The 27,990-nt window shown below is 38.3% G+C and overlaps 1 protein-coding gene across 6 annotated transcripts in view; it reads right to left on the bottom strand.

The window, feature by feature from the left end:
- Nucleotides 1-1,023: 1,023 nt before the first annotated feature.
- Nucleotides 1,024-27,990, bottom strand: part of Bdnf (brain derived neurotrophic factor) — a 58,371-nt gene continuing 31,404 nt past the window's right edge. For all 6 annotated transcript variants that reach the window (XM_090347970.1, XM_090347968.1, XM_090347972.1 and 3 more), the window contains exon 2: nt 1,024-4,580. In XM_090347970.1, the coding sequence (XP_090204096.1) occupies nt 3,816-4,559 (744 nt within the window). In that variant the 5' untranslated portion in view covers nt 4,560-4,580 and the 3' untranslated portion in view covers nt 1,024-3,815. The remainder of the gene's footprint in view (nt 4,581-27,990) is intronic.

Genomic DNA, 27,990 nt, shown 5'->3' with positions numbered 1-27,990 from the left:
TTTTTCCTAGAGTTTAATATACTCTGCAAATGGACTGGGCAGATTAGAATAGAGTAATTCATCTCATCTGATCTGTTCTTCCATATATACAACACCAGTCAATGTTTGTTATGACTTTCCTGATCCTTATTTATAAGACAATACAGAGGAAACCATGTGTGTATGTTTGAAATAGAAATGATACATTGCACAGATATAGTTCACCACGTTCTGGGATGGGTTGTCAGTGTTCAAATGGGTAGTCTGGAGAGTAGGAACAGATGCTTTTTTTCCTTAATGGCCCTTTCTCTAATTTAAAACCCTTCCATTTATTTCCCTAAGATTTACTGATAACTTTAAACACTTTAAGTAAATTACCCAGCGGCTTGGCAGCCATCATGGAAGCAAATCTTTTTAGAAATCCTAGCAATCTGTTAGATCATGGATGCTATGATACAAAATCTGCGTGCACCACGTACAAAAATTAAATCAGTGCAATGGATACAAATACACAGAGCAAATGCCATTCTTTCCAAACCAAGAGTACATGACCTGTCTCCAAGTATTGAATTTGTGTTTTTCTTTTTTATTTCTTTTAGCCATTCACTTTCTAAATTCGAGCCAATTTATTTTCATTATCCCTAACTAAACCTACTTTGATTTTTTAACAGTTATTTTACAATCAAATAGAGCCAGCCAGCCCTGATTCATGGATCCTGATGTTGCTAGGATACATGGTTTGGTATTTGATGAAAGCATTATCACTTCAAAGGGGAAAACTTTCAAGTGTCCTAGAAAATGACACTCCTATCTTGCACTGTGGAAGACAGGCCCAATCCTAGAGTGTCTCAGAAGCTCCAGAATGCAGGATTGGCCTCCTCATGCTTGGATAAGCATCCTCTCTGGAGGATGGGCAACTGCTACTGCTAATCGGGTTAATCTTAAAGCAAGGAACACACATATTTATAATAAAACATGTTCTCATGTTCATTTTATAGTGAAGAGAAAAAACCCAGAACCCCCAGATTTTATGTACTTTGAAAATATATTTAAAAACATTAAAAATTCTATATTTAAAACATATATTATATGGTAATTGGTACACTTAAATAGAACTTATATTTACAATAGGCTTCTGATGCGGTTAAGTTTTAATGCCAATTTTTTTCAATAACATAATTATATAAATATACTAAAATACAATAAATATTTTTTCTTGTTTTACATGGTGAATAATATCTTTACCATAGAGAGAACAAGGCCACAGACATTTACTTACATTTTCAATGGAAATCACCATAAAAAAATAATAATAAAGCAACAGGCCTGCTGCCATGCATGGAACACTTCTGCCACAGAGACCACAGCGAGACTTTAAAAACAAAACAGAACAGAACGAGAACAAATAGCAACAGAGAGAGATTTTAACAAAATAAATCTTAGGTCAACATAAACCACCAAGCATGTGACTGTGATGTATCTTATTGGGTAAGAGAGAACCTTGGACCATACAACTGCTGAATGTCTCCTGTGAAACTCCTAACAGAGCTGACCCTTGACATACTTTCAGATGGTGATGGGGGGACTTTTATTTTGCTGTTTCTTATTTTGCCCTTTCTTTTAACTGTTGTCCCTCCAAAAGAAGCTGTGTAAAGTTAAGATTCAGCAGATATTCTATGCTTTCCTTGCAGATTAATAACAATTACAAAGATATCATCAAAATGCCACACACACACACACACACACACACACACACACACACACACACACAATCTAAAGTCTTTCTTTTAAAGACAGGTATTGAGTTGGTATGGTAAAAGACAGGCTAGTTCAAAAGGAAAGACTGAACAAACAAATTATTTGCTGATGGTATCTTCACTCCCTGAGTCACGTGGGCATCCTCTCTTGCTCTTACCCTACCAAAATGCAGCAATTGCATGCAGCCTTTTCTGATACTCAAGTTCAGATATGATGTGGGTTGGATAGATAAATGGGCATAGCACTAATTTTCATTGGGTCCATTTTTCCCAGATTAACTTCTCCTAATCCCAGATGGCAGAGCTACAGCAGAGACCCTCTCCATTAACAGACAGAGTGGACAAGAGGATGTCGGGACCTTCATTGAGGAAATCTGTCCTGGTCTCTTCTAAGGAGCAAGGCATCTTCCCATACCTTATCTCTGGAGAAGATTTTTAACCTTTTAGGCCTTCATTGTTTAGCCTGAGTTTTGGGACCTTTTCCTTTTCTCTTTCTTTCTACCAAAAGCTCTCAAAAGATAAAACCCTGGTTTCCTCAAATCTAGTTTCAAAGCAAATAAGTATTCTTGTAGCAAATATTTATCTCATTGCACCAATCTCATGATCACAAATGCAACCCTTGGCTCCATATCCTGCTTAGGGCGAATCAGACTTTGTGCACACTGATCCGGCAATGGGATGGAGAACATAAGTGAGCTTGAATGTGGTCCTCCAGTCGAGAACCTCTTGAGCACAGTTAGATAATGTAGGCACTTAAAGCACGAGGTCCAAGCAACTTGACATATGTCATTCCAGAGCCAACTGTGAGGGGTCTCCTAAGGCTTTACCTTTGGAATGTTTCAAGTATCATTTCCCATCTCTACCTAGAGCTGGGCTCTCAGAAATTCCTTCTGCACTGTCCATAAATGATATGTCAGCTCCTCCAGGCCTTCATAGGCTGTTCAGTTTCATTTCACTGGCATTGCAGATTCCTGCTCTAATTACTTGCAAGACATTTGTTTTCTTTTAACCAGTGTTTACCCCTCATTAAAAAAAAAAAAGTCTTTATCTTTGGGTTACTTCTTATTTAAAAAAAAAAAGTCACTGATTTCCATAGTGTCATGCCATGACACACTGTAATCACAACCGTGGTAAACGATTTCAAAGAGCATTAACTGATTTTTCTCCTTAAGATAAAGCAGAAAGGGCACCCAGACAGAGGAGGAGGGAGGGAAAGAATGTGCTCTGAGCAAGTGCAGATCTTTCTGATAAAAGCAGCTTTCCCTGACCCACAACCAAGAGTGAGCAGGGGTACCTGGGAAATGCATCATGGGAAGTGGAGTGTGAGCTCTTCATTCAATTGCCTTAATTTTTATTCACTTTCCAGTCATCTGATATTGCAAACATCTTTTACAACATACAAATGTATCTATTTATCAACCAAAATAGATACTGAAGAAATTCTCCATCCCTATTCCCTGTTGGAACTGAAAAAAAACAAAACAAACAAACAAACAAAATAAAAACACAAAACAAACAAAAATATACCCCTCCCATCTCCCATCCCCTAAACCAGTAAAGCAATGACAACAGCACCTTGACATTGTTTTAATTCCAACGCTATCAGAAGTTAAAAGCAGTAAAACAGAGTACTAACAAGAACGAAGATACTTACTGTCTAAAATGTAAACGGAATGTTTTGGTTTCAATTTTTGTTTCTGGATTTTTTTTTTGTCTGTTTTCTGAAAGAGGACAGTTTATTATCAATTCACAATTAAAGCAGCATGCAATTTATTATGATCATTTTTTTAAGACTTTTTAAAGTTTTCAATTCTTGGCAACAAACCACAACATTATCGAGGAATGTAATGCAGACTTTTTTTGTTTTTTGTTTTTAAAGTTGTGCGCAGATGACTGTTTCCGTTCTGGTCATGGATATGTCCAATAAATAGGTTGTAGAACCACTGTACTGTATAAACTTCATTTATACATGCAGTTCATAAAATTAATTTTTTTCCCTTAACTGAATAATTTACCCTGTTATGTATATATACAAATAGATAATTTTCGTTTCGATATAATCTATACAACACAAATCCACTATCTTCCCCTTTTAATGGTCAGTGTACATACACAGGAAGTGTCTATCCTTATGAATCGCCAGCCAATTCGCTTTTTGCTATCCATGGTAAGGGCCCGCACGTACGACTGGGTAGTTCGGCACTGAGAGTTCCAGTGCCTTTTGTCTATTCCCCTGCATCCTTCTTTCGTGTAGCCCATGGGATTGCACTTGGTCTCGTAGAAGTATTGCTTCAGTTGGCCTTTGGAGACAGGGACTTTCTCCAGGACGGTGACAGTACCACCTGACATGTCCACCGCGGTCTTTTTGTCAGCCGCGGTCACCCACTCGCTGATACTGTCACACACGCTCAGTTCCCCGCGGCGGGCCGGGTCAGAGTGTCGCCGGACCCTCATGGACATGTTTGCAGCATCCAGGTAATTTTTGTATTCCTCCAGCAGGAAGAGGAGAGGCGGCTCCAAAGGCACTTGACTACTGAGCATCACCCTGGAAGTGTACAAGTCCGCGTCCTTCGGGTTCTCTTCCTTGGGTGGGGTTTTCGGGTCCTCATCCAACAGCTCTTCGATGACATGTTCGAATGTGTCAGCCAAGGATGTCAGGCCTCGGGTACCTGCCGGGGGCCCATTCAGGCTCTCCAGAGTCCCATGGGTCCGCACACCTGGATAGGCCAAGCTGCCTGGTCCTCGGAGGTTTACTTCTTTCATGGGGGCAGCCTTCATGCAACCGAAGTATGAAATCACCATCGTAAGGAAAAGGATGGTCATCACTCTTCTCACCTGGTGGAACTGCGAGGAGAAAACACAGAAAGAGGCAGAAGACAGGTTAGGCGTCTCCCTCACAGGGATACCGTGCGGCCCATCTCATTAGCATTCCAGGCCATTCTGGTGATCTGCTCCAGCTGGATACAGTAAAGTGATGTCCGCAGTGGGCTGTATGTGCTTTCATGTGAACCAGAGGCAAGGAGTTGCTTGTTTGTTTCCCTGAGACTTAGAAACCTGAGATAACATGACTTCTAAGCAAAGGATGTGTATGTGTGTATGGGGTGGGGTGGGGGGATGGCTTCATTTCCCCCCCACCTCCTGCTTTAACAGCTTTGTGAATTTAATTTTTAATGATCTCTGCTCAGGCTGTCATGAGAAACAGAAAATCTGAAATGTTACTAAGCAACAAGTGCAAGTATGGTAGCAATCTTTTTCTCCCCAAGTTAGCTCTATAGTCCTTTACTAGAGTATGTGGCAAAAGACAGACTGGCCTGAGTGGTCTCATGAGTCTTTCTAGCTAAGTGATGTCTAGAAATGATGTCAGAGAGCTGTAAGGAGCCTTTATGCTGATTTTTTCCCCTCTTCTCCCATTGAGATAATCTATTATAAGAAAAAAGAAAGAGAATCTCATGGACCCACCATATTTTACAGATAAAGAAACCAAAGAGCATATAGGACTCATCTCCTGTCATAAACAAAGTTTATATTAGTACTTAAGCTCCTAACCTCAATGTTCTTTCTACTACATCTGGGTGGTCATGACCCCCCCCCAAAAAAGGGTGTACTTATTTCAAAACAGAAATTTTCTATAGGTTCATTTTAATGATGTGCCTATGCCCGAGGCTAAAGTCATGAAAACAATGTATCTGGCTAGAAAAAAAAAAAAAAACTGGAAAAGTCAGAATTAAGAAGACATTTAATCAATTTCAAATACCTTTCATATGCAGAGGCCACATTGCTCTCCACCGACACCCTAAAGCCCCTCACCCTTTGGCTTTTTTCTGGATAACCCAGATCTGGATAAGAAGGCTCAACTTCTCTTTTCATTGGAAAGGCCCTCTGGGGAGTGCGTGTGTGTGTGTGTGTGTGTGTGTGTGTGTGTGTGTGTTTATGAATGTATGTGTATGTCCATGCACATGCTACTCTGAGTTTATCAAACCTTTGAAAAAGATGAGTGGTGTTTTACAGCTTGGAATAAGCAGCTAGTGCTTCTTTCTGTGCTTTTTGAAGTTTTCTGGGAAGTCCCTTAACAGCACACTACAAAATTAATCTCTTCCTGTTTGCCAGAGGGTTACTGTACTCAAAATCTGGCTTTACATCTACAAGCATGCTCTAGGAAGCCAATTAGCGTAAATGAATAAAATAGAAACATACCATACCAATGGACCAACCCAAGTTATCGCCAGGTGGTAGAAGTCTTCACAATCACTTACCTGTACAGTGAAGCTGCCCCCAGCCCTGATATTCTAACATTATGTGTACTTCTCCATTCTGGAGCACAGACATATAAAAAAGACACACATTCCAATCACTAATGCTGTGTATGTCCACAGGAGATGAGACTTGGTCTCTGCCCTTTAAGTGCCTCTACACCACATAGGCAACCTACCTCCAAGCCAATAGGTCAAGTGCAGAAATGGCTGAAAACTCTGGTACTAAAAACGAAGGGTTTATATTTTCCACTCTGGAAAGATAATAGCACTTTCTACTATCAAGAGAGGTTTCAATATCATTCCTAAATATAAAATTCCCATATAGATTCAAAGTTGCTCTGCAGAATAATGAGCATGCTCAGAAAGGCAAGAGTTACACAGTGACCTAAGGTTAGGAAGAGAAAATTGGTTTGTGTGAAATGCATTTGTTCATTCTGCTGATACCTAAAGTTTTGTGAATTGTCTGGATTCTGCATCATCAGAGAAATGGATCCTCTAAGGAGGTTTCTATTCTGGGTAGATGGTATTTACACTACCGAATGAAAAGTCTTTCTTCTAATATTCCCAGTCCAAATTAAACAACCCAGGGCCTCCTCCAATTTAGGTGGATGAAAGAATATAAATTTTAAATACTTCATTCTTCTGCATTGTGCTGGTACATATTTGTCATGGCTGACTATTTCAATGCCATATTTCATCAATTGTAAGTCACCATCCATGACTTAGAAACTCATCCATTTATGCACCACCAATACAAAATTGCAGACAATATTGCCTTGTTGCTTAAAATTTTACTATATACTTACAGAGAGAATTGTTTTAGATTTCTTTGGACACATTTTTTCCCTAGGTAACATTTTATGGATGCATTAAGCAAACAAGAAGAAGAAGAAGAAGAAGAAGAAGAAGAAGAAGAAGAAGAAGAAGAAGAAGAAGAAGAAGAAGAAGAAGAGGAGGAGGAGGAGGAGGAGGAGGAGGAGAAGGAGGAGGAGGAGGAGGAGCAGGAGGAGGAGGAGGAGTTGGAGGAGGAGGAGGAAAAAGAAATTGGTAACGGCAATGACAACCACATCATGACTAGTAAGCCAAAAATAACAAGGTGACATCACCTAGAAGATACAAGCCAACATGAGAAATGTTAAAATATGGGGGAAAACTTAAAATAGGAAAAAATGAGCTTTAGAATTAATGAAATGTAAGTTGGAAGTACATATTCACCAAGTGCCCACAGTAATTGCCAAAAATGCCTGGAGGCAATGAAGCCTTTTAAAAGCAGAGTTAGGAAATTGTTTTATTATCACTACTACAGTAATGAGTCTTTCACTGATATCTCTTTATATACTTGACTTGAAGTACTACTTAGAAAAGCAATTAATGCTTTGTATCATTTTCTCATCAGTTCCCCATGCAAATATTCCAATGGAACAATTGGCATCTGGGTAAATATTACTTGGCATTAATTAAAGTCCACACATGGGTATCACTCAAAGCTGAGAACAAGCATAGATTCAGTAATTAAATGATGATGAAGTCTAACTCCATGCCACCAATGCTGCCCTCTGAGCAGAACTTCTAAAATGCTGATGGCCTACTTGAGATAAATAGATTTAACAACAAAGCCAGTACGGTCAAAACAATGGTTTTGCTTTTAACAATTGTTTCCCAATATTTTAGGTACTCCTGGTGTTGGCTAGATATTTTAGAATGGAGTTGGACTGTACATTTCGTGCATAGTTCCAAGTTACTTAGTAAAGATACTCTATCAAGAAAACTGTCTTTTAAAGTATTTCTCCTACCACTCTATTTTTTTCTCTTTTCTCTCCACCCAACTGTCACCACCTTGGCTGAGTCCTTACCATCTACAGTTATTTTCCTGCTGAACTGAACATCTTCCTGCTCGATGTGCAGTAAAGTAAACATGTTCAACTTATTACCTCACCTGAAAATTGTGGCAGATGTTTGATTCCTTCAGATCAAACCTAGTTTCCCCTATCTGTTATTCCATATCCCCTCAAAATCTGGCCTTATCCCACTCAAATGACTTTTTCATATTGCTCAAAACATCATGATCTGTGCTCTAACATGTCCAGAATCCTTGAAGCCTTCTATGTGTTAGTGCTAAGAAGTGACCTATACTCTTCTGGAGACTCTCTTTCATTGCCTTCTTAAGCATCAAATCTTTCATGCAACCTTCTCTAATAACTCTTTCCCCTCTAAAATTACGCAATACTGTCTTATTCAGCATTCCATTCTTTATTTGACTGTTGCTAAAGATATTTTCCAGTTACGATCAATTCTTTTAGAAATTTAGATTTCTGAGGAAATGGATCATATATCACCCAGAAGTTTAACAAAAAATTTCTCATAATATTCAGTAAAAACGTATTAATAGCTTCATTAAACCAAAAGAAAAGAGGCCATTGACACAATTTTTATAAGAAGGCTTTTTGTTCAGAAAGCATCTGTGAAGACATTGAAATTCTTGAGTAAATTATTGGTTAGAACACTAATCTCAAATTATAAACTCAAAGGAATTTAACAAATTACAAATATTGGCCAGAAAAAAATTTTTGATTTCTGGGGGGTGTGGGGGGGGAGGGAAACGGGTACCAAGACATATGAAAGGGTATCAATGTATGTGAATTAATGCACCTTCTATCTGGCAAATATCATGTAACCCTTTTACTAATTACAATAAAAAAAAAAAACGGAAGTGGTGCTGAGGCTCAAGTGGTAGAGCTCTATCCTTGAGAAAGTCCAAGGACAGTGTTCAGGCCCTGAGCTCAAGCCCAGGACTGGCAAAAAAAAAAAAAAAAAAAAAAAAAAAAAAAAAAATTTTGATTTCTTCTAATTAGGTAAAAATTTTGCTTGAGTGTTAAAGAACAAATAGTACTAAAATATCCTAACTCTCCTACTACATTTTATGTAGCTCTGTTTCCAATGTATTCATTGATGGGAGATTGGAGGAGGGCATGGATTAATATAAAAATAGAAAAATTTGGATTATTTTTAGTCTTTTAAATTTTTGTTCTTACTTTTGGAAGCTGCTCATAAGCCATTTTATATGTTAGGAAATCCTAAAAGATTGAACAAAGAGTTTCTGTTATGCTTGAATAAGTAATGTTTTCCAGAGGCTAATATATTGAAAGTTTAGTCCCCAGATAGTGGTACTACTTTAGGAGGTGGGGTCAGGCTACAAAAAGTAAGCCACTGGGGATGTCTTGTCCTTGGCCTCTTCCTCTCTGTTCTCTTTACTTCCTGGTGCCATGGAGTGACAATTTTCCAACATCAAGGTCTTCCCCCATCGGGATAGCCAACCATAGACTGAAATTGAGAGTCAAACTTGTGTTTCCAACTTTTAAGTTCTTATGTCACAGGGACAAGAAACTAACGAACACAGCTTCCCTGACAGTTCTTACATTTTTAGCCTTGAGATGAAAGGAGAAAGAGATGCGCCATGTTGCCAAGTAAATCGTGAGCTCTATTTTCACTAAACAAATTTATTGGTAACTGCTTAATTTTTTTCTTTTAGGCTTAACAACAATCAAACCATGTCCTTAAAATGCTAAGAAGATTTCTGTAGTCCCACTCTTCGTACATAGTACTGAAAAGACAACCAACAAGGTTGAAAGAAAGTTTACTTTGAAACCACAAATCCTAAACAAAGCTAGCATGCTGTCCTGCCACGTTGCAGCAATAACTCGAATTTGTCTGAAAGACTACAGAATGTCACAAGCATTATCTAATTTGATGGGTACAAGCAACAGGACAGGTAAGATAATCTCATTACACAGATGAAGGAATTACACGTCAGAAAGTTTATGTAACCTGTCAGATGTCACAAAGCTAATACAAAGCTAGTAGATCACCTATCTCCTGATCTAAGCTTTTACCACTAGAACCAACTGTCAGTTTCAGCAAAGCAGCTTATAAAATAGGGATGGAGGTCAATTCGTTAAAGGTAACACCATGAAGATGCTACTTTATTATGGTTTGAATCAAAAATATCCTTTAAGAACTCATGTGTTGAATGCTTGTTCTCCAATTCAGTTATGTTCAGAGACTTTCTGGAAGTAATTGTTCATGAGGGCTTTGACTTCATCAATAATGAATTACATAGATACGCATGTGATTGAATGCACTTTTGAGGCATGTTGGAAATAGGAGAAGGGCCCTAGTGGGAAGATGTAGGTTATTGAGGGCTTGCTCTGAAAGTTTATCCATAGTCCCTCCCTCCTTCCTTATCCTTCTTCCTTTTCTCTCTCTTCCCCTTCCTTCCTGGCTGCTTTGAAGAGAGCAACCTTCTGTACTCTAGTAGACCTTCTGTTGCCATTTCTGTCTTCCTGCAGGCCTAGAAGTAAGGGATTCAGCCAATCATGGACTTATATCTCTGAAAATATGAGCCCAAATAATAAGTTTTTAATCTTTCAGGTTGTTCATCTTGGGCATTTTGTTCCAGCAATGTGGAATGATCACAATTATGATCTCTGAAAACCTGCCATTTAAAACAAAAGTTAAAAAAATCTACTCATGGCATTTAAGAAAATAAAATTTTCCAATGGATAGCACATCTCTATAAAAAGGGGAACTAAATAACTGTGTAGGTAATGTAGCTATACTGGGAAAAGAAAACAAAACATTTTTTAAAAATTTGTTTCTAGTCCCTTTGGATCTGTCTATGAATATGCAATCAAACAAAATGCAGTTTAATGATAGAGTGGTTTGTGTTAGACAGTCTCACAAACAAAAGTATAATGATAAGGTTGAAGAAATAATATGTTGATCTTTAATTCCAAATATACAAAATGTATACTGATACCAATAGATATTGAAAGTATTTAATCTGCATTTAACTACACCACATCTATATATTAGCCTTCCTTTGTTTGTTCAGTTACAAGACATGGAGTCTATTTTCTAGTTTCACACTGTAAAAGGGAAGGAAGAGAAATATGTGTATCTAAAATATAAGGAAAGACATGACCAAAGAAAGGTAGGAATGAAATTCCAGAAAGAGAATGAACTATTTACAGGTAGGGAATGCAGAAATGCTTCTAAAAAAAAAAAAAAAAAAAGACTGGAAGGCATGAAGAAGTGTCTGGAAAGAAGTGTTCTGGACTAAGAATAGCAAAAATTGGAATGGTTACCCAATTTTGGAAGGCTCTACCTGTGATGGGAAAGAGATTAGATATTGTTTCATCATCAGCGAAAGCTTCTAAGTAGAGAAATGCTTTAAGAAGACCAGTTTAACCAGCTACCAGGAACTCATGCTTCTAAATCCTATCTGCTCAAGAGGTTGACATCTAGAGGATCGAGGTTTGAAGCCATTCAAGGCAGAAAAATTTAGTAGATTTCATTTGTGACATAATAAGCCAAAAGCAAGGATGGAAGTGTGACTAAAGTGATATGATAGAGGGCCAAGCTAGCAAGTGCCACGCCCTGAGTTAAAACTCTAGTACTATCCCACAAAAAGACCAATTTATTGTCATATGCGGGATAATTGAAAGAATGAAAAGACTGAAAGAAAAAAATTTACTGATTTTATTCATAGTAACTACCAGAATTTTGTTTTTGTTTTTGGAAATAGCCATTGGCCATATAGGCTGGGGCCTAGCCTCAAGCTTGCAATCCTCCAAACTCTGCCTCCTGAGTGCTGGGATTATAATAAGTACCACCACACCCTGCAGTGAGCTTTAGAAGTAAACAAGTAGTCACTTAATCTGGAATTACAGGTCTGGATCTGTCTTATCTATTAGCTGAAATATGCTGTAGCAAGAGAAGAAGTTACAGAGGTATACAGAACCAGCTAGCAGAGATCTGTAATGACTGGGTTGACAGAATGAAGAGAACAGAAAGTGGTGGAGGTAGGTGAAAATACAAACTTTCATTCCAATTATAATTACACTGAACTTTGGTTCCATGGCTCAGCACTTTTAATTCAAAGATCTCCAGACACTTTGCAAATATTAAGTAATTAAGACTCATAGGACCCTAGAGGTGCAAGTAACTATAATTGCCCTTATCCCATACAGGAGGAAAGAGGATCAGAGTTTTTAATCAACACATCCACTCACTGTGGTTTCCCCTGATAGAACCAGGTCAGAACCCAGATTCCAAAGGAAGCAAGCCCTTAAAATACAAGGACATGATTCATCCACATTATTTCCATATAACTTTCTCATTATGTTTGTATTGCTGAGCCAAGACTAAAACAAAAAACAAGACAACATGAAAAAACTCCCACACATTCCTCTAAGATGACAATTGAAAGTTGAGGTCCATAAATACAGCAAGAAAATAAAAAATATATATAATGATCACTGTAGATACTCACCTACTTATTCGGATGAACACTCCATGGGAACCAACACATATTTTAGAAACTCCTCTGAGCTAATGTAGACCCAAAACATTAGTACAGGATTTAAACTGCAATGTAGGTTATGTCCCAGACTGTCCAAATATACTCCCATAGTGGTTAATTTTAGGTGTCAACTTAACTGGATGAGGCAATGTTTAGAAAACTAGTAAAAATATCTATAAGGGTGTTTCTAGAGCAGATTGGCAGGAAAATCAGTGGACTCAGTTGAGAATCCACCTTCAGTCAACAATGGACACCATTTATCCAATCAACTAGGGCCCAGATAGAACAAAAATAGAAGAAAAGCAATTCTATCTATCTATCTATCTATCTATCTATCTATCTATCTATCTATCCACCTACCTACCTATCTACCTACCTATAAATCTCCTGGAGTTGCACTATTGTCTTCGCTTGCCATAGAACACCAAGACTATAGGCTTTCTGGATTTGTACCAGAGGCTGTCCAGGTTCTCAGGCTTTCAGACTTTGGCTGAGCCATGTTACCAGTATCTCAGGATCTCCAGCTTGTATGTAGCATGCCATGGAATTTCATGCCTTCCATAATGATCTGAGCTAATTTTCCTAATAAGTTTTCTCTCTGATACCTGTATCTTCTAATTTCTCTCTCTTTCTCCTCTGTCTCTTTCCCTCTCTCACACACTCTCTCTCCCTCCCTGCCTGAGTAATATAATCTTCTATAAAAGAAAAGCAGACATTCATATCAGAGCACTTACTCATTCCCTAATTTTCCCTTGGTGGCATTTGCAACAATTCAGTGTTACTAAAAGTGCCAGAAAAATTGCTGACTCTCCATTTGTACATTTAGTAGTAAATATATGTAGCTATCATGAGAAAAACAATGCACATTGCTCTTCTCATCTATCTGATACATAATTCTTTGATAGAAAGCCCCACAGCTCTGGTCTACTCTCTCAGCCTACTTACAGAGGAGAGAGAGAATGGAGGGACAAACAAAATGGATGTTTCTATTGGCAGAGAATTGCCCTTATTTAAGAATTATGGATAGGGGTTGGACACTCTCTCCTAAATTATTACGTACAGAACCTTGTACATTGCATTATACAAACTGGGTTCTGTGGGCACTGAATAACTCAGTTCTCTTTGTAGTATAGTATTTGGGGTGAATTAAAATAAGAGTGGGAAAGTCTCAACATGAGTCAAAATTATGTCTTCAACCCGAATAAGGGATTTAATATACACCTAGCAAAAGGACCAGATGTGGGCAGAGAACAATTCACCTAACAGCCTAACCTCTGGCATAGACACACCACACAAGGAGGCCTAAGTGCTCCCTTTATTCTTTCCTCAGATATACAGCTCTTTCTCAGTATCAATGGAGGATCTAATCTGTAGTTCTAATGAAGCCTTGCAGCCTCCTTTCCTGCTGTACACCCCTAATCCCAGCACTCTGGAGGCTGCAGCAGGAGGATTGGGCATTTGAGCCCAGTCTTTGCTACCTAGGGAGACCCTATCTCAAAATAAATACCAAGAAGTATACCCAAGTTGCTTGACTATTAAATGAATAGGTTTTCCGAAATATTTTTCTAAAATATCCTTTTGAACTTCTGCTTTTTAGTTGATAGTTTACTGCCTAAATAGCAGTTGATGGTCAATTAAAAAGTGTAACCTCTTTCATATAGATTCTGCTTTCATTAAAATTTCACTGGGATTAATTATAACTCACCAAAATAAAGTTCGAGTTAACAGTGCATTATTTACCAAATTCCCATACATGGTAAATAGTGACATTAATTAAAAAGATAATTAATTCCAGTTTAGTTCCATGAAGTTTTAATGACTCACTGTGTAATGAGCAAACTGGAAAATTTGTAAACATAACACTTAATGACAGGTGTTCTTCAAATATTATGAAATCATGGGAGGGGAATCCTTTGGAAAAGGGACAGTGACTTTAGAAATGGTAAACAGGAAGATTTTTCAAAAACAGGCATGGTATTGTAGTGGTAGAGCACTTTCCTACTCAATACAAAAAAAAGGAAAATAAAATAAAAGAGGCAAGCTAAAATATAAAGATCATGATGACACTGATCTAAATAAATTAAGCCCAATTAAGTTGTACTGACATATATAATTCTCAATTCATTAAAATCCCAAGTATGACATTATTTTTATGTAGCCTAACATCTCAGATATTGAATTATATTTTGAGTGTGTCACAAATTAAGTGGAGTAGTATAATGCAACTAACATCATGTTACTAAAAATTATCTAGCAAAAAAGATTTATGGGGCTTGAATTTAGAGTGTTAGGAAATGAAACCATGGGATAAAACTCCAGAGGCTGAAATTAAGTGAAACCTTCCTTCTTTCTCAGTGGGATCAAGAGAAGCAGCATTAACATCACCTACAAGTTTAGAGGAAACGTAGATTCTCAGCTTTCCCTAATTACTCTGCCCTACCTACCCAGTCAGTTCATGCATTTCAGCCAGATTCATACATACCCCTCAAGGTAAATCATATTCCCTTTACAACTCAGAAGCATTACCTCAAATGATAAAGAGAAAAGAAACCAAGAAAGATAAGGAAGGAAATGGTTAAATCAACGTAAGCATTATGGTACTTTCTCAGCATGCCATGGGTTACCTTTCATCTTTCCTCTTTGGTTCAACTTGTTTTATTGGGACACTCATTATGTAGGAAACTGTCTTTGCTTTTGTAATAGTATAAAAGACAAACCTGGGTTCTCTTTATGGTAACTGGCTTTTCCACTCCAGTGACCATGCCATAAAGTGCAGGATACCTATAAATGTGACTGGTTAAATCAGAATTTATAGAGTACTTCTGATACAAATCTGGACTGCTACTCAATCATTAATTTCTAACTAAGTGCTACAAGGCAGGTGCAAGCATATCTGGGCTCCCTAATCGCTTAACATAGCCTACCTAATATGCTCTCCATCAGAATCACATTGGAAATGATGTGACTAGCTGAAGCAGGTGGTAGATTTCCAGGCATTTTGCTTCAGCCAGATGTCAAATTGCTTTCAGCCAGATGTCTGTGATCCTTGTGAGTTCTTTCTGATTTGCAATGATGACATCAAGATGCAGAAAAAAATTACTCACTCAGTGGTAGTTTTCTTATTTCTACAATCTTCTTGAAACTCATACATAGACCCAACTCTCTACTACCAAGTGTCATGAAACTCAAAGTTAAACACTAGGTTGGGCACTGGTGGTTCCTGCCTGTAATTCTGCCCATATTTGGAAGGTAAACAAGGTTTGAAGTTAGTATGGGCAAAAAGATTGTGAGACCTAATCTCAACCAACAGTTGTTTGTGGTGTTATTTGCCTGACATCCCAACTTCAATAGGAAGTATAGATAGGAAAAGTGCAATACAGGATAGCCTGGTCAAAGAAGACACTATCTTGAAAATAACTATGCAAAAGGGGTTGAATGGCTCAAGTGGAAGAGGGCCTGCCTCACAAGCACAAAGCCCTGAGACCAAGGTTCTGTACCAACAACATCCCTGTCCCTATTTCACTAGATAAAATAAAAGAGCATTAGTAACAAAATCCTAAACTATATTAATGTATGTATCAAGTACCAAACACTTTCCTCCAACTCAAATCTGTCTCTATGCCCTCTAACTAGCCAGATTTATCAATGAGTAGCTAACATGTGAGATCATTTAGAGTTCTCTAAATGCCTCAAAAAGAAAGTTTGAAATCCTAAAGGAATGAAGTAGTACAAAGATGGGAGTTTCACTGCTAAATTAGTTAACCCTTTGTCCCACCATTTCTGTGCTTCCCCATTCCCTCCCCCAAATCAGAGTATAGAAATCAAAAAATAGCAACAGAAGGGAATAACTCAAAGAAAAAATGCCAGTACAATTAATTAAAAAAAAAAACTCTTACTTCCATTTCTTGGAGTTCCTTTTGATAAACATCATTTTATATGACCATATGCACATAGCTATTGAGCCCTTGTGATCCTCCCCTAAGAATATTCTCCTGGGTTCTTACCATATGAACATTTAGACTTCTGTTTAATTAATTAGGTGTGGCAGGGAGGGGAGTTGGGAGGGGAAGAACTGGGAGAGAATGAGGGAGTGGAGATAGTGTTCAAAAGGAAATGTACTCATTCCCTGACTTACGTAACTGTAACCCCTCTATACATCTCCTTTACAATAAAATTAAAATTTTTAAAAGGAACAAAATGTGAGGGAGTTGATGAGGCAGTTTTGTAAACATCTTGAGACTAGTCCACTGTTCAGGCTTTTTTTTTTTTTTTTTTTTTTACAAAAGTCTCCTTGCATTGCTGGAATTCAAATGCCAAGAAGTCCCAGAGCCATCAGTTTACATCTAAGTGGCTCTCAGTGGGAACTCTGACAGTTGGCAAATAATTTGCAAACAGCTGGGGCTGAAGTGACCCTGATCCCTATTTTCCCAGATGGTATCTCAAAGTGATGGTAGTTTACCTTCCACCTAGGTTAAAATATGTAAATGTCAACATAGCTAAGGAACTGTCTCCTCTAAATTACACATTGGTCCACCACCTACTGGAGGCTAATGTTACAAAGGCATACTGTCTCCAAGAGTAAGCATGCTTGGACCAAAAACAAATTCAAGGTGATGTGAGCGCCATTTTTGTACCTAAGAGTGTGTGGTAACTCTCAGAACTGAGGATAGAGGGAGTCTTCCTTTAAGAAATGTTGTTTGCATCATGTTTGTAGGTTGGAATTTTGCCAGAATCTGTTTAAATCAAGAAAAAAAAGAGTTGGAGAATTCTGTCTTGTTTCAATCTCTTTCTTCTGAAATGGTTACTTTAATCAACAATTTGCCTACAAGGCATTGCTGGATGCCCTGAATTACTGCCATGAGATGCTATGGGAAATCTTACAGCTCACAGTCTACAATCTATCTGATACTAGAACCTCAAACCACACTCTTAATGGGCAATAGTAAAGTTTTGCTTTTCCTTCTCATTTTTTTTCCCACAGTTGATGCTCTTGAAATGCTCCATACCCAATATACTTCTATTAATAGAAAGAATATCTGTGCACAACTTCTAATAGTAGAAAGAATATCTGTATACAATTAGATACTGGTTTTGTTAGGCTCAAGTAGTGTCAACATCATTTACCAGAAAAGATAAAAATGAGAATGAGATAGTTAACTTTCACCTGACAATGACTTATACTCTATCTTCTGAACACTAAAAAATAAGAGAAGTAAAAAGATATAGGGGGAGACACTAGAAAAAGCAGTTGCCTCTGGAATCAAAAGAATATCATCTCTCTTCAAAATACTATCCTATAATCTAGGGGAAAGATTAAGTTAGCACGAGAATTCTATTCACTCCCAGTTGCTCACCTTTATGAGACCATTTTCAGGAATCAGTTTGTTCCATTTCACTGAAGTGCACAGCCCATCTGAGTTGCACAGCCCATCTGAGTTGCACAGTCATGCCATTCAGATATGTGTGGGTAGGCACTGCAACATGTGTGGACATGTAGCCCTTTCTGTAGAAACCCAGTGTTCTGAGCATTAACAAGGATTAACCTGCACACATGGAGAAAACTGGTGGTTCCACACACTCAGTTGTCCTTCGGGTTATGTTTGTATCCAACTCTATAATTTCTTTTAATTACTTACAGTGACACACAAGAAAGTGCTCATTATATCTGCAGCTTAGTGTAGGAGTGTACATAGGTTGTTGGGTTTCTTTTCCCTCCTGCACAGCTCCCAATTCTTCTAAGCATCATACCTTATCAGAATAGTACAAGTTAAGAGAGTTCTAGATCTGTGTGTAAGGAGACACATGTCCCCTGTTCAAAAAAGTGGTTATGTTCTGAACTACTACAAAATTTAAAGAAATTATCATCTAAGATAACAAAAGATCCATATGGCTAAACAAAAAATACCTTTATCATTTAAGCCAGTAGAATGAAGGAATATAAGGGCAGAAAGAGTTCTGTTTCCATCTCTTTTTTTTTAAAGGGAAAAGTATTTTATTATTTATTAGTATATCTGACTTATACAGAGGAGTTGCATTATAATATGTCCATGTATGTATATCATGTGTTTTGATCAATTCACCCCTTCTGTAACTTTTTAATCCCTCTAATCATTGATTCCTGCAAATGACATGTAAATTCAAGTGCCAAAACTTTTAATCTAAGCCCTAGGATGGAGACGGTATTTCTTTTTTTTTTTTTTTTTTTTTTTTTTGCCAGTCCTGGGCTTGAGCTCAGGGCCTGAGCACTGTCCTTGGACTTTCTCAAGGCTAGAGCTCTACCACTTGAGCCTCAGCACCACTTCTGGCTTTTTTTCTATGTATGTGGTACCGAGGAATCCAACCCGGGTCTTCATGCATGCTAGGCGAGCACTTTAACCACTAGGCCAAACTCCCGGCCCCTGGAGACGGTATTTCTATCTAGAATCTATAATGACAGTAATTATTATTAGGAGAAATGATATGTAGGAGGAAAATCTTGGAAGATATCTGGATAAGTGATTTGTGCTAAGCTTATCTTTGCATTAAAAACGATCCCCCAATGTGGCTAAGAGGAAACACTATTACATTGTTAGTGGGAATTAAACTGATTCAATCACTACGGAAAGTAGTATATAAGTTCCTCAAAAAAAATTAAACATAGCTTCCTTATGACCCCAAAGGAACATAGGCTCAATGGTTTCCCTCATTTGACATAATCAGTAGAAACCTTGGGCTCCCCTAGCAGAGATTTACAATAGAACAAAACCTAGATACATAAGGCCATATAGAATGATGCTAAATGAAAAGGACCTCCAGGATATAGAAACAAAAGCCATATAATGAGTGTTTTTTGTCCTTAATGTACTATGTTATCTCTCATCTCTTTTGGTATCCCTTGGTTATCTCATACGGTTAAAGTATTTCACCTGGTTATCTGATATATTGTATATATGCATATTTGGTTATTTGAAGTTGAATAGGGAAGGGAGGAAAACAAGATGAGGGGTTGGTGTGGGGGAGGGAAACGGGGACCAAGACATGAGAAAGGGTATCAATGTATGTGAAGTAATGCACCTTCTATCTGGTGAATATAATGTAACCCTTCTATTAATTACAATAAAAATATATGAAAAAAAATTCCATTCCTAGACATTTACCTAATAGACCACAAACAAAGCCACACTAAAGCTACCAGCACAGCCATGTTCATTGCAGCACTGTTTACCACAACAAGATATGGAATCAACCAGATGCCCCTCAATGGATGAATGGATTAAGAAAATATTGTATCTTCACAATGGAATTGTATTCATCCATCTGAAAGAATGATACTGTACCATTCATAACGAAATTGAAAGACTTTCAGGTAACTATATTAAGCAAAGTAAGTCAGAGCCAAAGAAACATAGGTTGCATGGTTTCCCTTGTTTGTTGTTACTACAATGTTCCTACAAAACCACAAGTAAACACACTGGATGGTAAAAAGCCTAAAAATACACTTGGAAATGACAAATTATACAAGACTATAGATATTCACATAATGAGATCAAAGGAAGATATTCTTAGGAGAAGATCACAAAGGCTCAATAGCTATGTACATATAATCATACAAAATGATATTTATTGAGAACTCCAAGAAATGGAAACAAGAGGTTTTCTCCTTTGTTGTTTTAGTTTTCTTTACCTTTTATCGTATTTGCTAATTTATCTGTCTTTGGGAAGGTGACGGATGACCACACAGAAAGGGCAGGACCAGAGTGAGAAAATGCAGCAGTGATTCTAGATGCTACATTGAAAGATGAACTATGTGGGTACGAATGGGAGGGAAAAACTAGGAGACAGCAAGGGAAAGGGTGACATTGTTCAAAAAGAAAAGTACTCATTACCCGACTTATATAACTGTAACCCCGCTGTATATCACCTTTACAATCACAATTAAAAATGACCCCCACCTCCCAAATGGCCTATCACTTATTTAAGGCAAGTAATTTGAGCAAGCATATTACAGCTAAAGGAAACTGAAGCTCAAAGGGATTCAGTGAATTCCCTAAGACCATGCACCCGGCATGATGGAGGTGGAATCTGAACCATGGCTGCAGTGCCTCCTCCCTGGCAGGGCATGGGGAAGTGGGGTGTGGATGTGGATCTGGTATTTTCTGTTTGAAGGGAGATCTACTTCACACAAATATGCACAGGCCCCGTGTGTCATTTATATATTTAATCAAAGCCCTATATAGTTGTTTAAAAACTCATGCCACAGAAGTTGAGTATAACACTAATATATCTTTGTTACTACTTTTCCTTAACATGAAATTATTCCCTCAAGGTCCTAAGCAGACATGCATACTTAATAGGACCATATCAAAATAATCCATGAAGGTAATTTGTTGGACATGTTATAACATTTTCCTCTAGAGATCACTTTGGGCGTTGGAAAAGAACCATACACTTTTCTAACTAGTAACCACAGCTACCAAATATTCCTCTGTCAATTTTATTTGATAACAGTGATTTCAACCAAGAACTATGGGTCTTTTCAAAATGTAAGAGGAGGGCTGGGATGTAGCTCAGTGGCAAAGCGCTTGCCTAGCAAGTGCAATGCCCTGGGTTAGATTCCCAGTACCAATATATACATGGGACCTAAAAACAATTTTTAAATACTTTAACCTAGAATTCTTCCTTCCTATCTAAATGTCTGTTTACTCTATGCCACCTACTTGTGATCTTTGTCTTTTAAAGAATATACTTGAGGGTAAGTTGTGAGCAGAAACACAGCTATCACAAGAGACTGTCAAACACCTTCTTAAGGAATAGTTGAGAAAACTCCTGAAGACCCCGGGGCCAGCAGAAGAAATGGTCTAACCTGCAGTGAACATCAGTACCGACTGTACCATCAAGAGCAATGAAGTCAGTACAGCCCAAGAAACAAAGATCTCAAAATCATCTCCCACCAAACTGGGTTTTAGAGGCTGACAATATGAATGGATGACAAAGGCAACAGGACCCTCATTCCCTAGACATACTGAATGGATACAAAACATACATCTGAGTTGACATCCGATATGCAATGTTTCATTTGTGATGATGGCAGTCAGAACCCCTTGCTTCTTGCCACTGTCTGCCCTTAAGAGAGAACAGATTTTTCAGAAAAACTGCTGTAAAGAGCCTGAGAGCAAAACTGGAAATGCCTGTTGTGGAAGCGTTCATAGACATTATCATCAAAAGAAAACGTGTATTTGTCAGTGATGTGTCAGCTAACTTTCACAATCCACCCATATGCCCTGGAAAGGTCTCTTCTGCAGTACAAAATCAGGATTGCAACTCTCCAAGTACAACGACTTTACACACAGAAAGAAATGTGGTGTTTCCTCCTTTTTTAACTCTATTTTTAAAAAAGATGATTTTGATTGAATAATTATTCTGTCAGGCTTGGATTTCCATACTTTTTATGCAGTAGAACTAAAGGGATTTTTGTTTCTAAACAAGAACATACTGTTTTTAGAGAAAAAAGGAAACAAGCCTGAGGGTCAATGTTTCTGTTAACAATGGTGAAATGTTGCAGGTCACCCTGGAATATATGCTCTTCAAAATATGGAGGATTTATCTAAGTCATAGATTGTGGCATTTCCCCTTGATTTGCATAATACACAAAATTGCCTAGCAACATTAAAGAAGAAACCTAGCAATCCCGTGTCACAGTTCAGTGTTTATACTGTACTCTGGATGTTTTCATTTATCTTATAAATTACTAATTAACTTAATTACAAACCTTGAGGGAAGTGAAGAGACACTCTTCACAAGAGCATCCCTTGGGTAGGAAAATTCTAAGTTTAGCCAGACTTCCTCTGTGATGTGCAAGACATCTCTTACACTCTGTCCCTAGAAATCAGGTTCATAGTTGAGAAAAAAGCCTGTGTGCGGTGTGTATTTTGGCAGAACAATTTTCTTTTCTTTTTGTTTCAATAAGTACTGTTTTACTCTTGGGAGGCAGCATTGCTAGTTGGGTTAATAATGAATGCATGATCAACCTTCCATTACAGGAAAGTCTGCAAGTGACAACGTGGGTCCATTCCATGTGTCCCTAGGGCTGGCATAAGCTCGTATCCATGGTGAGCTATTATTTCCATTGGAATTGATGGCTACACAGCTCTTAGGACTGAGCAGTAATCCCACTACAAACTAGGGATAAAGGAAAAGGCTCAGTTTTCAATTTTTCCTCTCATCTCTCATACTCATTGGTGAATCTATAAAGGGACAGATACTCTCCTACACTGATGTGGCCATACAAACACTGCAAGCCCCTGGTAGGTCATTTAAAGGATATCAATCAAATATATAAGTAGACTCTCCTGACCCAGCCACTGCACCACTGAGAACTAATATTCAAATTTAGTTGCATAGGCCAAAATGTGTTTATTAATAGCAAGAATGATAGAAACATCTCGGTTTCCAGCTACAGGAAAGTAACACTTACAGTAGAATCTTCACAACTGTAAAGGACACATTCCCCCACCCTCATATAATACAGTAGAAAGCTCAGGTGTATATATAATAGTTGGGTTTTTGTTGTTTTTTTTTTGCAGTCCCAGGGTGTGAACTCAGGGCCTGAGCATTGTCCTTAGGCTTTCTCAAGGCTAGCATTCTACTATCTGAGTGCCACTTCTGGCTTTTTCTATGCATATGGTACTGAGGAATTGAACCTGGGTCTTCCTGCATGCTAGGCAAACACTCTACCAGTAGGACAAACTCCTGGCCCCTATATAATAGCTTTTGTCGTTGTTGTTTGTTTGTTTATTTTTCTGGCCAGTCTTGGGGCTTGAACTCAGGGCCTGGGCACTGTCCTCGGACACTTTTTGCTTGAGGCTAGCTCTCTGCCATTTGAGCCACAGCACCACTTCTGGCTTTTTCTGTGTGTGTGGTACCGAGGAATCAAACCCAGAGAGCTTCATGAATGCTAGGCAAGCACTTTACCTCCAGGCTATGCTCCAGGCCCCTATATAATAGTTTTTTTTTTTTTAAAGTAACTATAGTTTTTAAAAGTTCATTTTGGTATACCAGCTTCCCATACCACTATGGTGCAATGGTAACCACCTCTTTTTTTCACTCTAATTATATTTTTATCTTACTGTAAAGGTGATGTACAGAGGGGTTACAGTTACATAAGTAAGGTAATAAGTACATTTCTTATCAAACAATGTTACTCCTTCCTCCATTTTCTTCCGTGTCCACCCTTCCCCAACTCACCTCCCCCCACCAATTTGTAAAGCTCATTTCTAACAAAGTGTATTGTGAGTATGGCTGTTGCACTGGTTATGCTTTGTCTTTTATCTCGCCATTTTGTTACTCCCCTTCTCTTCTCCAATTCAGGTAAGTATATATACAAGACACAGACGACTACCAAAATCAAAAACAGTAACAACAGGGGAGCAACCAAAAGGGGAGTGGGGAGCGAAAGAAAAAAGAAATAACTCTATAGAAACCAGCCACGTCTATTCTTGATTTAATTCCTCAAGAAATTTGTACAAGATAAGGTGACTGGATACAATAGCAGTTCTTGGGACTAAGGAGCAGAGGCTGAAGAGCTGGGTTCTGATCCTGCCTCTTCCACTTTGTATCATGCTGACCCTATAAAGTGGCTATTTGGCTATTTTTACTAGCACTCACACCACTGACTCTCATGAATGAATGCGTCTAGATATTTTATTATATACATTCACAAATGTACACATTTAAAGGTCCCCACAGCCTCATTTCAAGCAATATGAGGAAGAGACAGAAGCTTCCTCTGCCTGACTCACAGCATTGCAAGAAGGATCAAAGAATCAATGACAAATGGGAAAGGGCTTTGTGACCTCTAAAGGGCAACTCCACAAACAAGTGTTGTAAAACATAACATATGGTGGGGATGAGGGGCCATGACCAAATGCACAAGTGTCTGAAGAGAAAGGAAGCCCCCCAAAAGCTACAATACGAACATAAACAGACAATAAGAACAGGCTGATCTGAAGAGAGAGGTGTAATTAAATGATTCCATATGTGGCTACCTGAAGTTGAATACATTACACATTTAATTTGGTAAAAGCTAACAGGAGAATTAGGGAGACAGGGAAGGAAGTTTTGGAAAACAAGACTTCAGTATGAATATCAGTTTTGAACAAAAGGCCCAGAAGGATAGTTCTTTCTCTCCAATAGGTGGCATGTCCTTGGTGAAGATGTCTGTCTGTTACCTTAACTTCCTTCTGAATGGGATTTAAACTTCAAACACTTCCAAAAATGCTCCCCCAGAGGACCTTTTACCCCAAGTTCAGAAACTGAATGAAAACACACTCTCCTGAACCTCTCTCTCCCCTCCCCCGCAAAAAAAAACCCCTTCTCATCTTCATGTAAGTCATCTGGAACACAGATCTCCCATTAAACGGATGGTCAAAGCTGGCCCACAATGTTAAACTAATCACGGAAATCCAAGAGCTGCTTTCCTCACCTTTCCTAAGTGAAACATTGCAGGAGGTGGGAAAAAAACACATGATGGAGTTCACTAACAATGCTCTCTTGGTGCTGTTATCCAGATGCTGTGTTAAGAAACCAGCTACTTGGAACCCAGGGGGGAAAAAAAAAAGTCAAGGCAAGCCCACTATTCTGTTTTTGATTGGCACAGCCCCTATGCCCGGTACCTGGTGCCTGGTTTCCAAGCCACCTTGCTAGTGCAATGCATTCTGGGACCACCTGTTCATGAAAAGAAGAACCTAAATGTCAGGCCCAGTTGAACAACTCTGACAATAGCCACCTTGGGTCAAACACAGTGTCCTCTCAACTCCAACCTCAAAATGTATTGCATGTTTCTTTCCAGAAATATTTCTAAGGAGCACATTATCCAATCAAGTGAAGGCCTCCACAACAAGAGGTTTAAACTGCCTCCAATTAAGAATTAAGGATGTGTTCTATCCTAGTTCACTATTCATAGTTGCTAAGAAATTATCAGCCTTGCATGTACTTAGATTAACTTTAGGAAATCATTTTTAAGGTTATTCCATATGAAGTTGAAATAATTAACCTGGTAACTTTCTACTGATTCACTGCATGATTTCACTTTTAAATGGCCACTGATTGGAAAAGTCATGGAAATGGACTCAATCTACCCATGAAGCACTTTGTGAAAAGACAGTATGTGGTATAGAGTAAGAGATGGTATTATCTGATTTGCTAGCCCCTCACAGCAAGTCAAAGCGCCCATGAAGAGTTCAATGTTGGTGATGGAGAGAATATAAACTGAAAACCAAAAGTTGTATTTATGGGTACTTATTGAAAGCTTATTCATGAAATTGACTCAGCTGCCTTCCTAGTGGACCATACTAATACTTTTTTTTGTTTTACCTATGAAGAAAAGATATGTCAAATTTAGCAAGAGCTATTCTCAGAGTCATCTGCTATGAGTATATATACCTAGCAAATTTTTGTGAACTCTGGAGATTGTGGAATATTTTTGCTTTGAAAGGATTTACAATATAACTGCATCATTAACATTAAAATGCCTATTCAATTGCATAGGGGTGGTGAAAGGCAAATTATAAGGTAGCATCTTTGGGACAAGGACCACATCTCATGCACCTATGAAGACCTGACCATATATTCAACTTCCTATTTTTTATCTATTTAGATTATAGTAGCTCCATAAAGAATAAGAGAATTAGTTTAATTTAAGCATGGTGGTCCACTGCTTTGGTCCACAGAGTATAGAAACTGACAGAACTACAGATCTTATCAATCAGATGAATCTCTCCCTTCTCAGGGAAAGGAGATAATGAGCTTAAGAGAATGGCTTGGGTATTACTGATAGGGTTCTCTTTCAGGAAGCAGGTTCCCTTGGGTTAACTTTGCCACATTATTGTAGGCACTGAGAACTGAACTAACTTTCCCAACAGAATCTATGCCTGGCCCAATCAAATATGGCCCAGAAATATAGGTACCATGCTTGTTCTATCTCACAAACTTTCTATTTAGGATTCACTTTTTTAAGTCAACAGACTATTCTGAGTCAGTCATTTTAGAATATTTTTCTAGAAAGCATCCTGTTCGTAGCACAGAATGCAAAGAGCACATATAATGCAGAGAGGGCAGGTCCGCTTCAGGAAGGAGTTTCTAAAGGAGGAAGACTTCCAGCTAGGTCTTGAAAAATAACTAAGATTTACATGAATGGAAGGAGAACAAATTCACTACAGGAAAACAAAATTCTAGTTTTGTCTACTTTCCTACAACATGAAGAAATTTAGGCATGAAGCATGCTGATGAAGTGCCACATTGCTATGGTAATAACTACTTTGAAAATGTTCTATTGGGCAAGGGGAGGTGGCTCACACCTGTAATCCTAGCTACTCAGGAGACTGAGATCTGAGGATCACAGTTCAAAGACAGCCAGGGCACTAAAAGTCCGTGAGACTCTTAGCTCCAATTAACCACCAGAAAACCAGAAGTGGCACTGTGTCTCAAGGGATAGTGTGGCAGCCTCGATCTGAAGAGCTCAGGGGCAACACCCAGGCCCATTGCCAACAACAAAAAAAATGTAGTTATAGTAAGACTATTCTAAACAGTTTCTATCTCTTAACACATTTACTCTCTACTACTGCCCTGCTAAGAACTTGAGGCCCAAAGCATCTTGGGACATGTAGGCCCCAAGATCACAGACTTAGTAAATGTTGGTCCTAGAACCAAACTCCATCCTTCTAGTTCAGTCAGAAACATTGATTCATGCTCAGCACTGCTGGCTCATATTTGTAATCCAAGCTACTCAGGACTCAGATCTGAGGATGAGGGCAGATCAAAGCCAACCCAGCAGATAAATCCTTGAAACTCTTACCTCCAATTAACTAGCAAAAATCTGGAAATGGAAGTGGGGCTCAAGTGGTAGTGCACCAGCCTTAAGCAAAATAATTAAGCAAACTAATAAGAGCTTGAGGCCCTGAGCTCAAGCCCTAATACTGTGGTGCGTACACACACACACACACACATACACATACACACACACACACACACACTCACACTCGGGTCTTCTGCCTTCACAGAGACCTTTCTTTCAAGCCAGGAGAACCTTTAGCAGGACTGCATCGCCACGCCATTGAATGTCTGATTCTTTGTAAGGTTTTAAATCCCTTCAAATCATGCTCTAATCTAAATATTCTGGCAATGAAATGAATGATAAATCACAATATATTCATTTGGCTTCTAGGTCAGCACTCAATTCATGTATAGAAAACTACACATTTGGACAAGATCATTTATTTAAGTGCGCAATCTTGCCTACATGACTTTAGCCAGTAAAGTTAACATGCCATATTATGCTTTAGCTATATTTGCATGATTCAGGAATAGCTATATTTGCATGATTCAGGAATAGCACATACAGATTCTTATACTACAAATCTGAGCAAAATCACCTTCTCTCCTTATGGGTTAAATGGAGAATTATCAGCTTTTTTATGTGAATACTGAACTATTACTACAGCCCCAAATTTCAGTCACTCACACCTCTAGCTCACATGAACCTTACAATAGTTTTTAAACCAATAAATTCAGTTTTCTTTCTTCAATGGTGATATAACAGCCTCTAAAACTATGCCTCTAATTCCCTGTTTCTACCTGCATTGATCCAACTGACTTTGTCAAACTT

The sequence above is a fragment of the Megascapheus bottae genome, chromosome 16, assembly GCF_031878675.1.
Source record: "Megascapheus bottae isolate mThoBot1 chromosome 16, mThoBot2.hap1, whole genome shotgun sequence".
In the NCBI taxonomy this organism is placed as follows: domain Eukaryota; kingdom Metazoa; phylum Chordata; class Mammalia; order Rodentia; family Geomyidae; genus Megascapheus; species Megascapheus bottae.
Note: the sequence above shows the minus strand (reverse complement) of the source record. Positions and strands in the feature narration are given on the sequence as shown.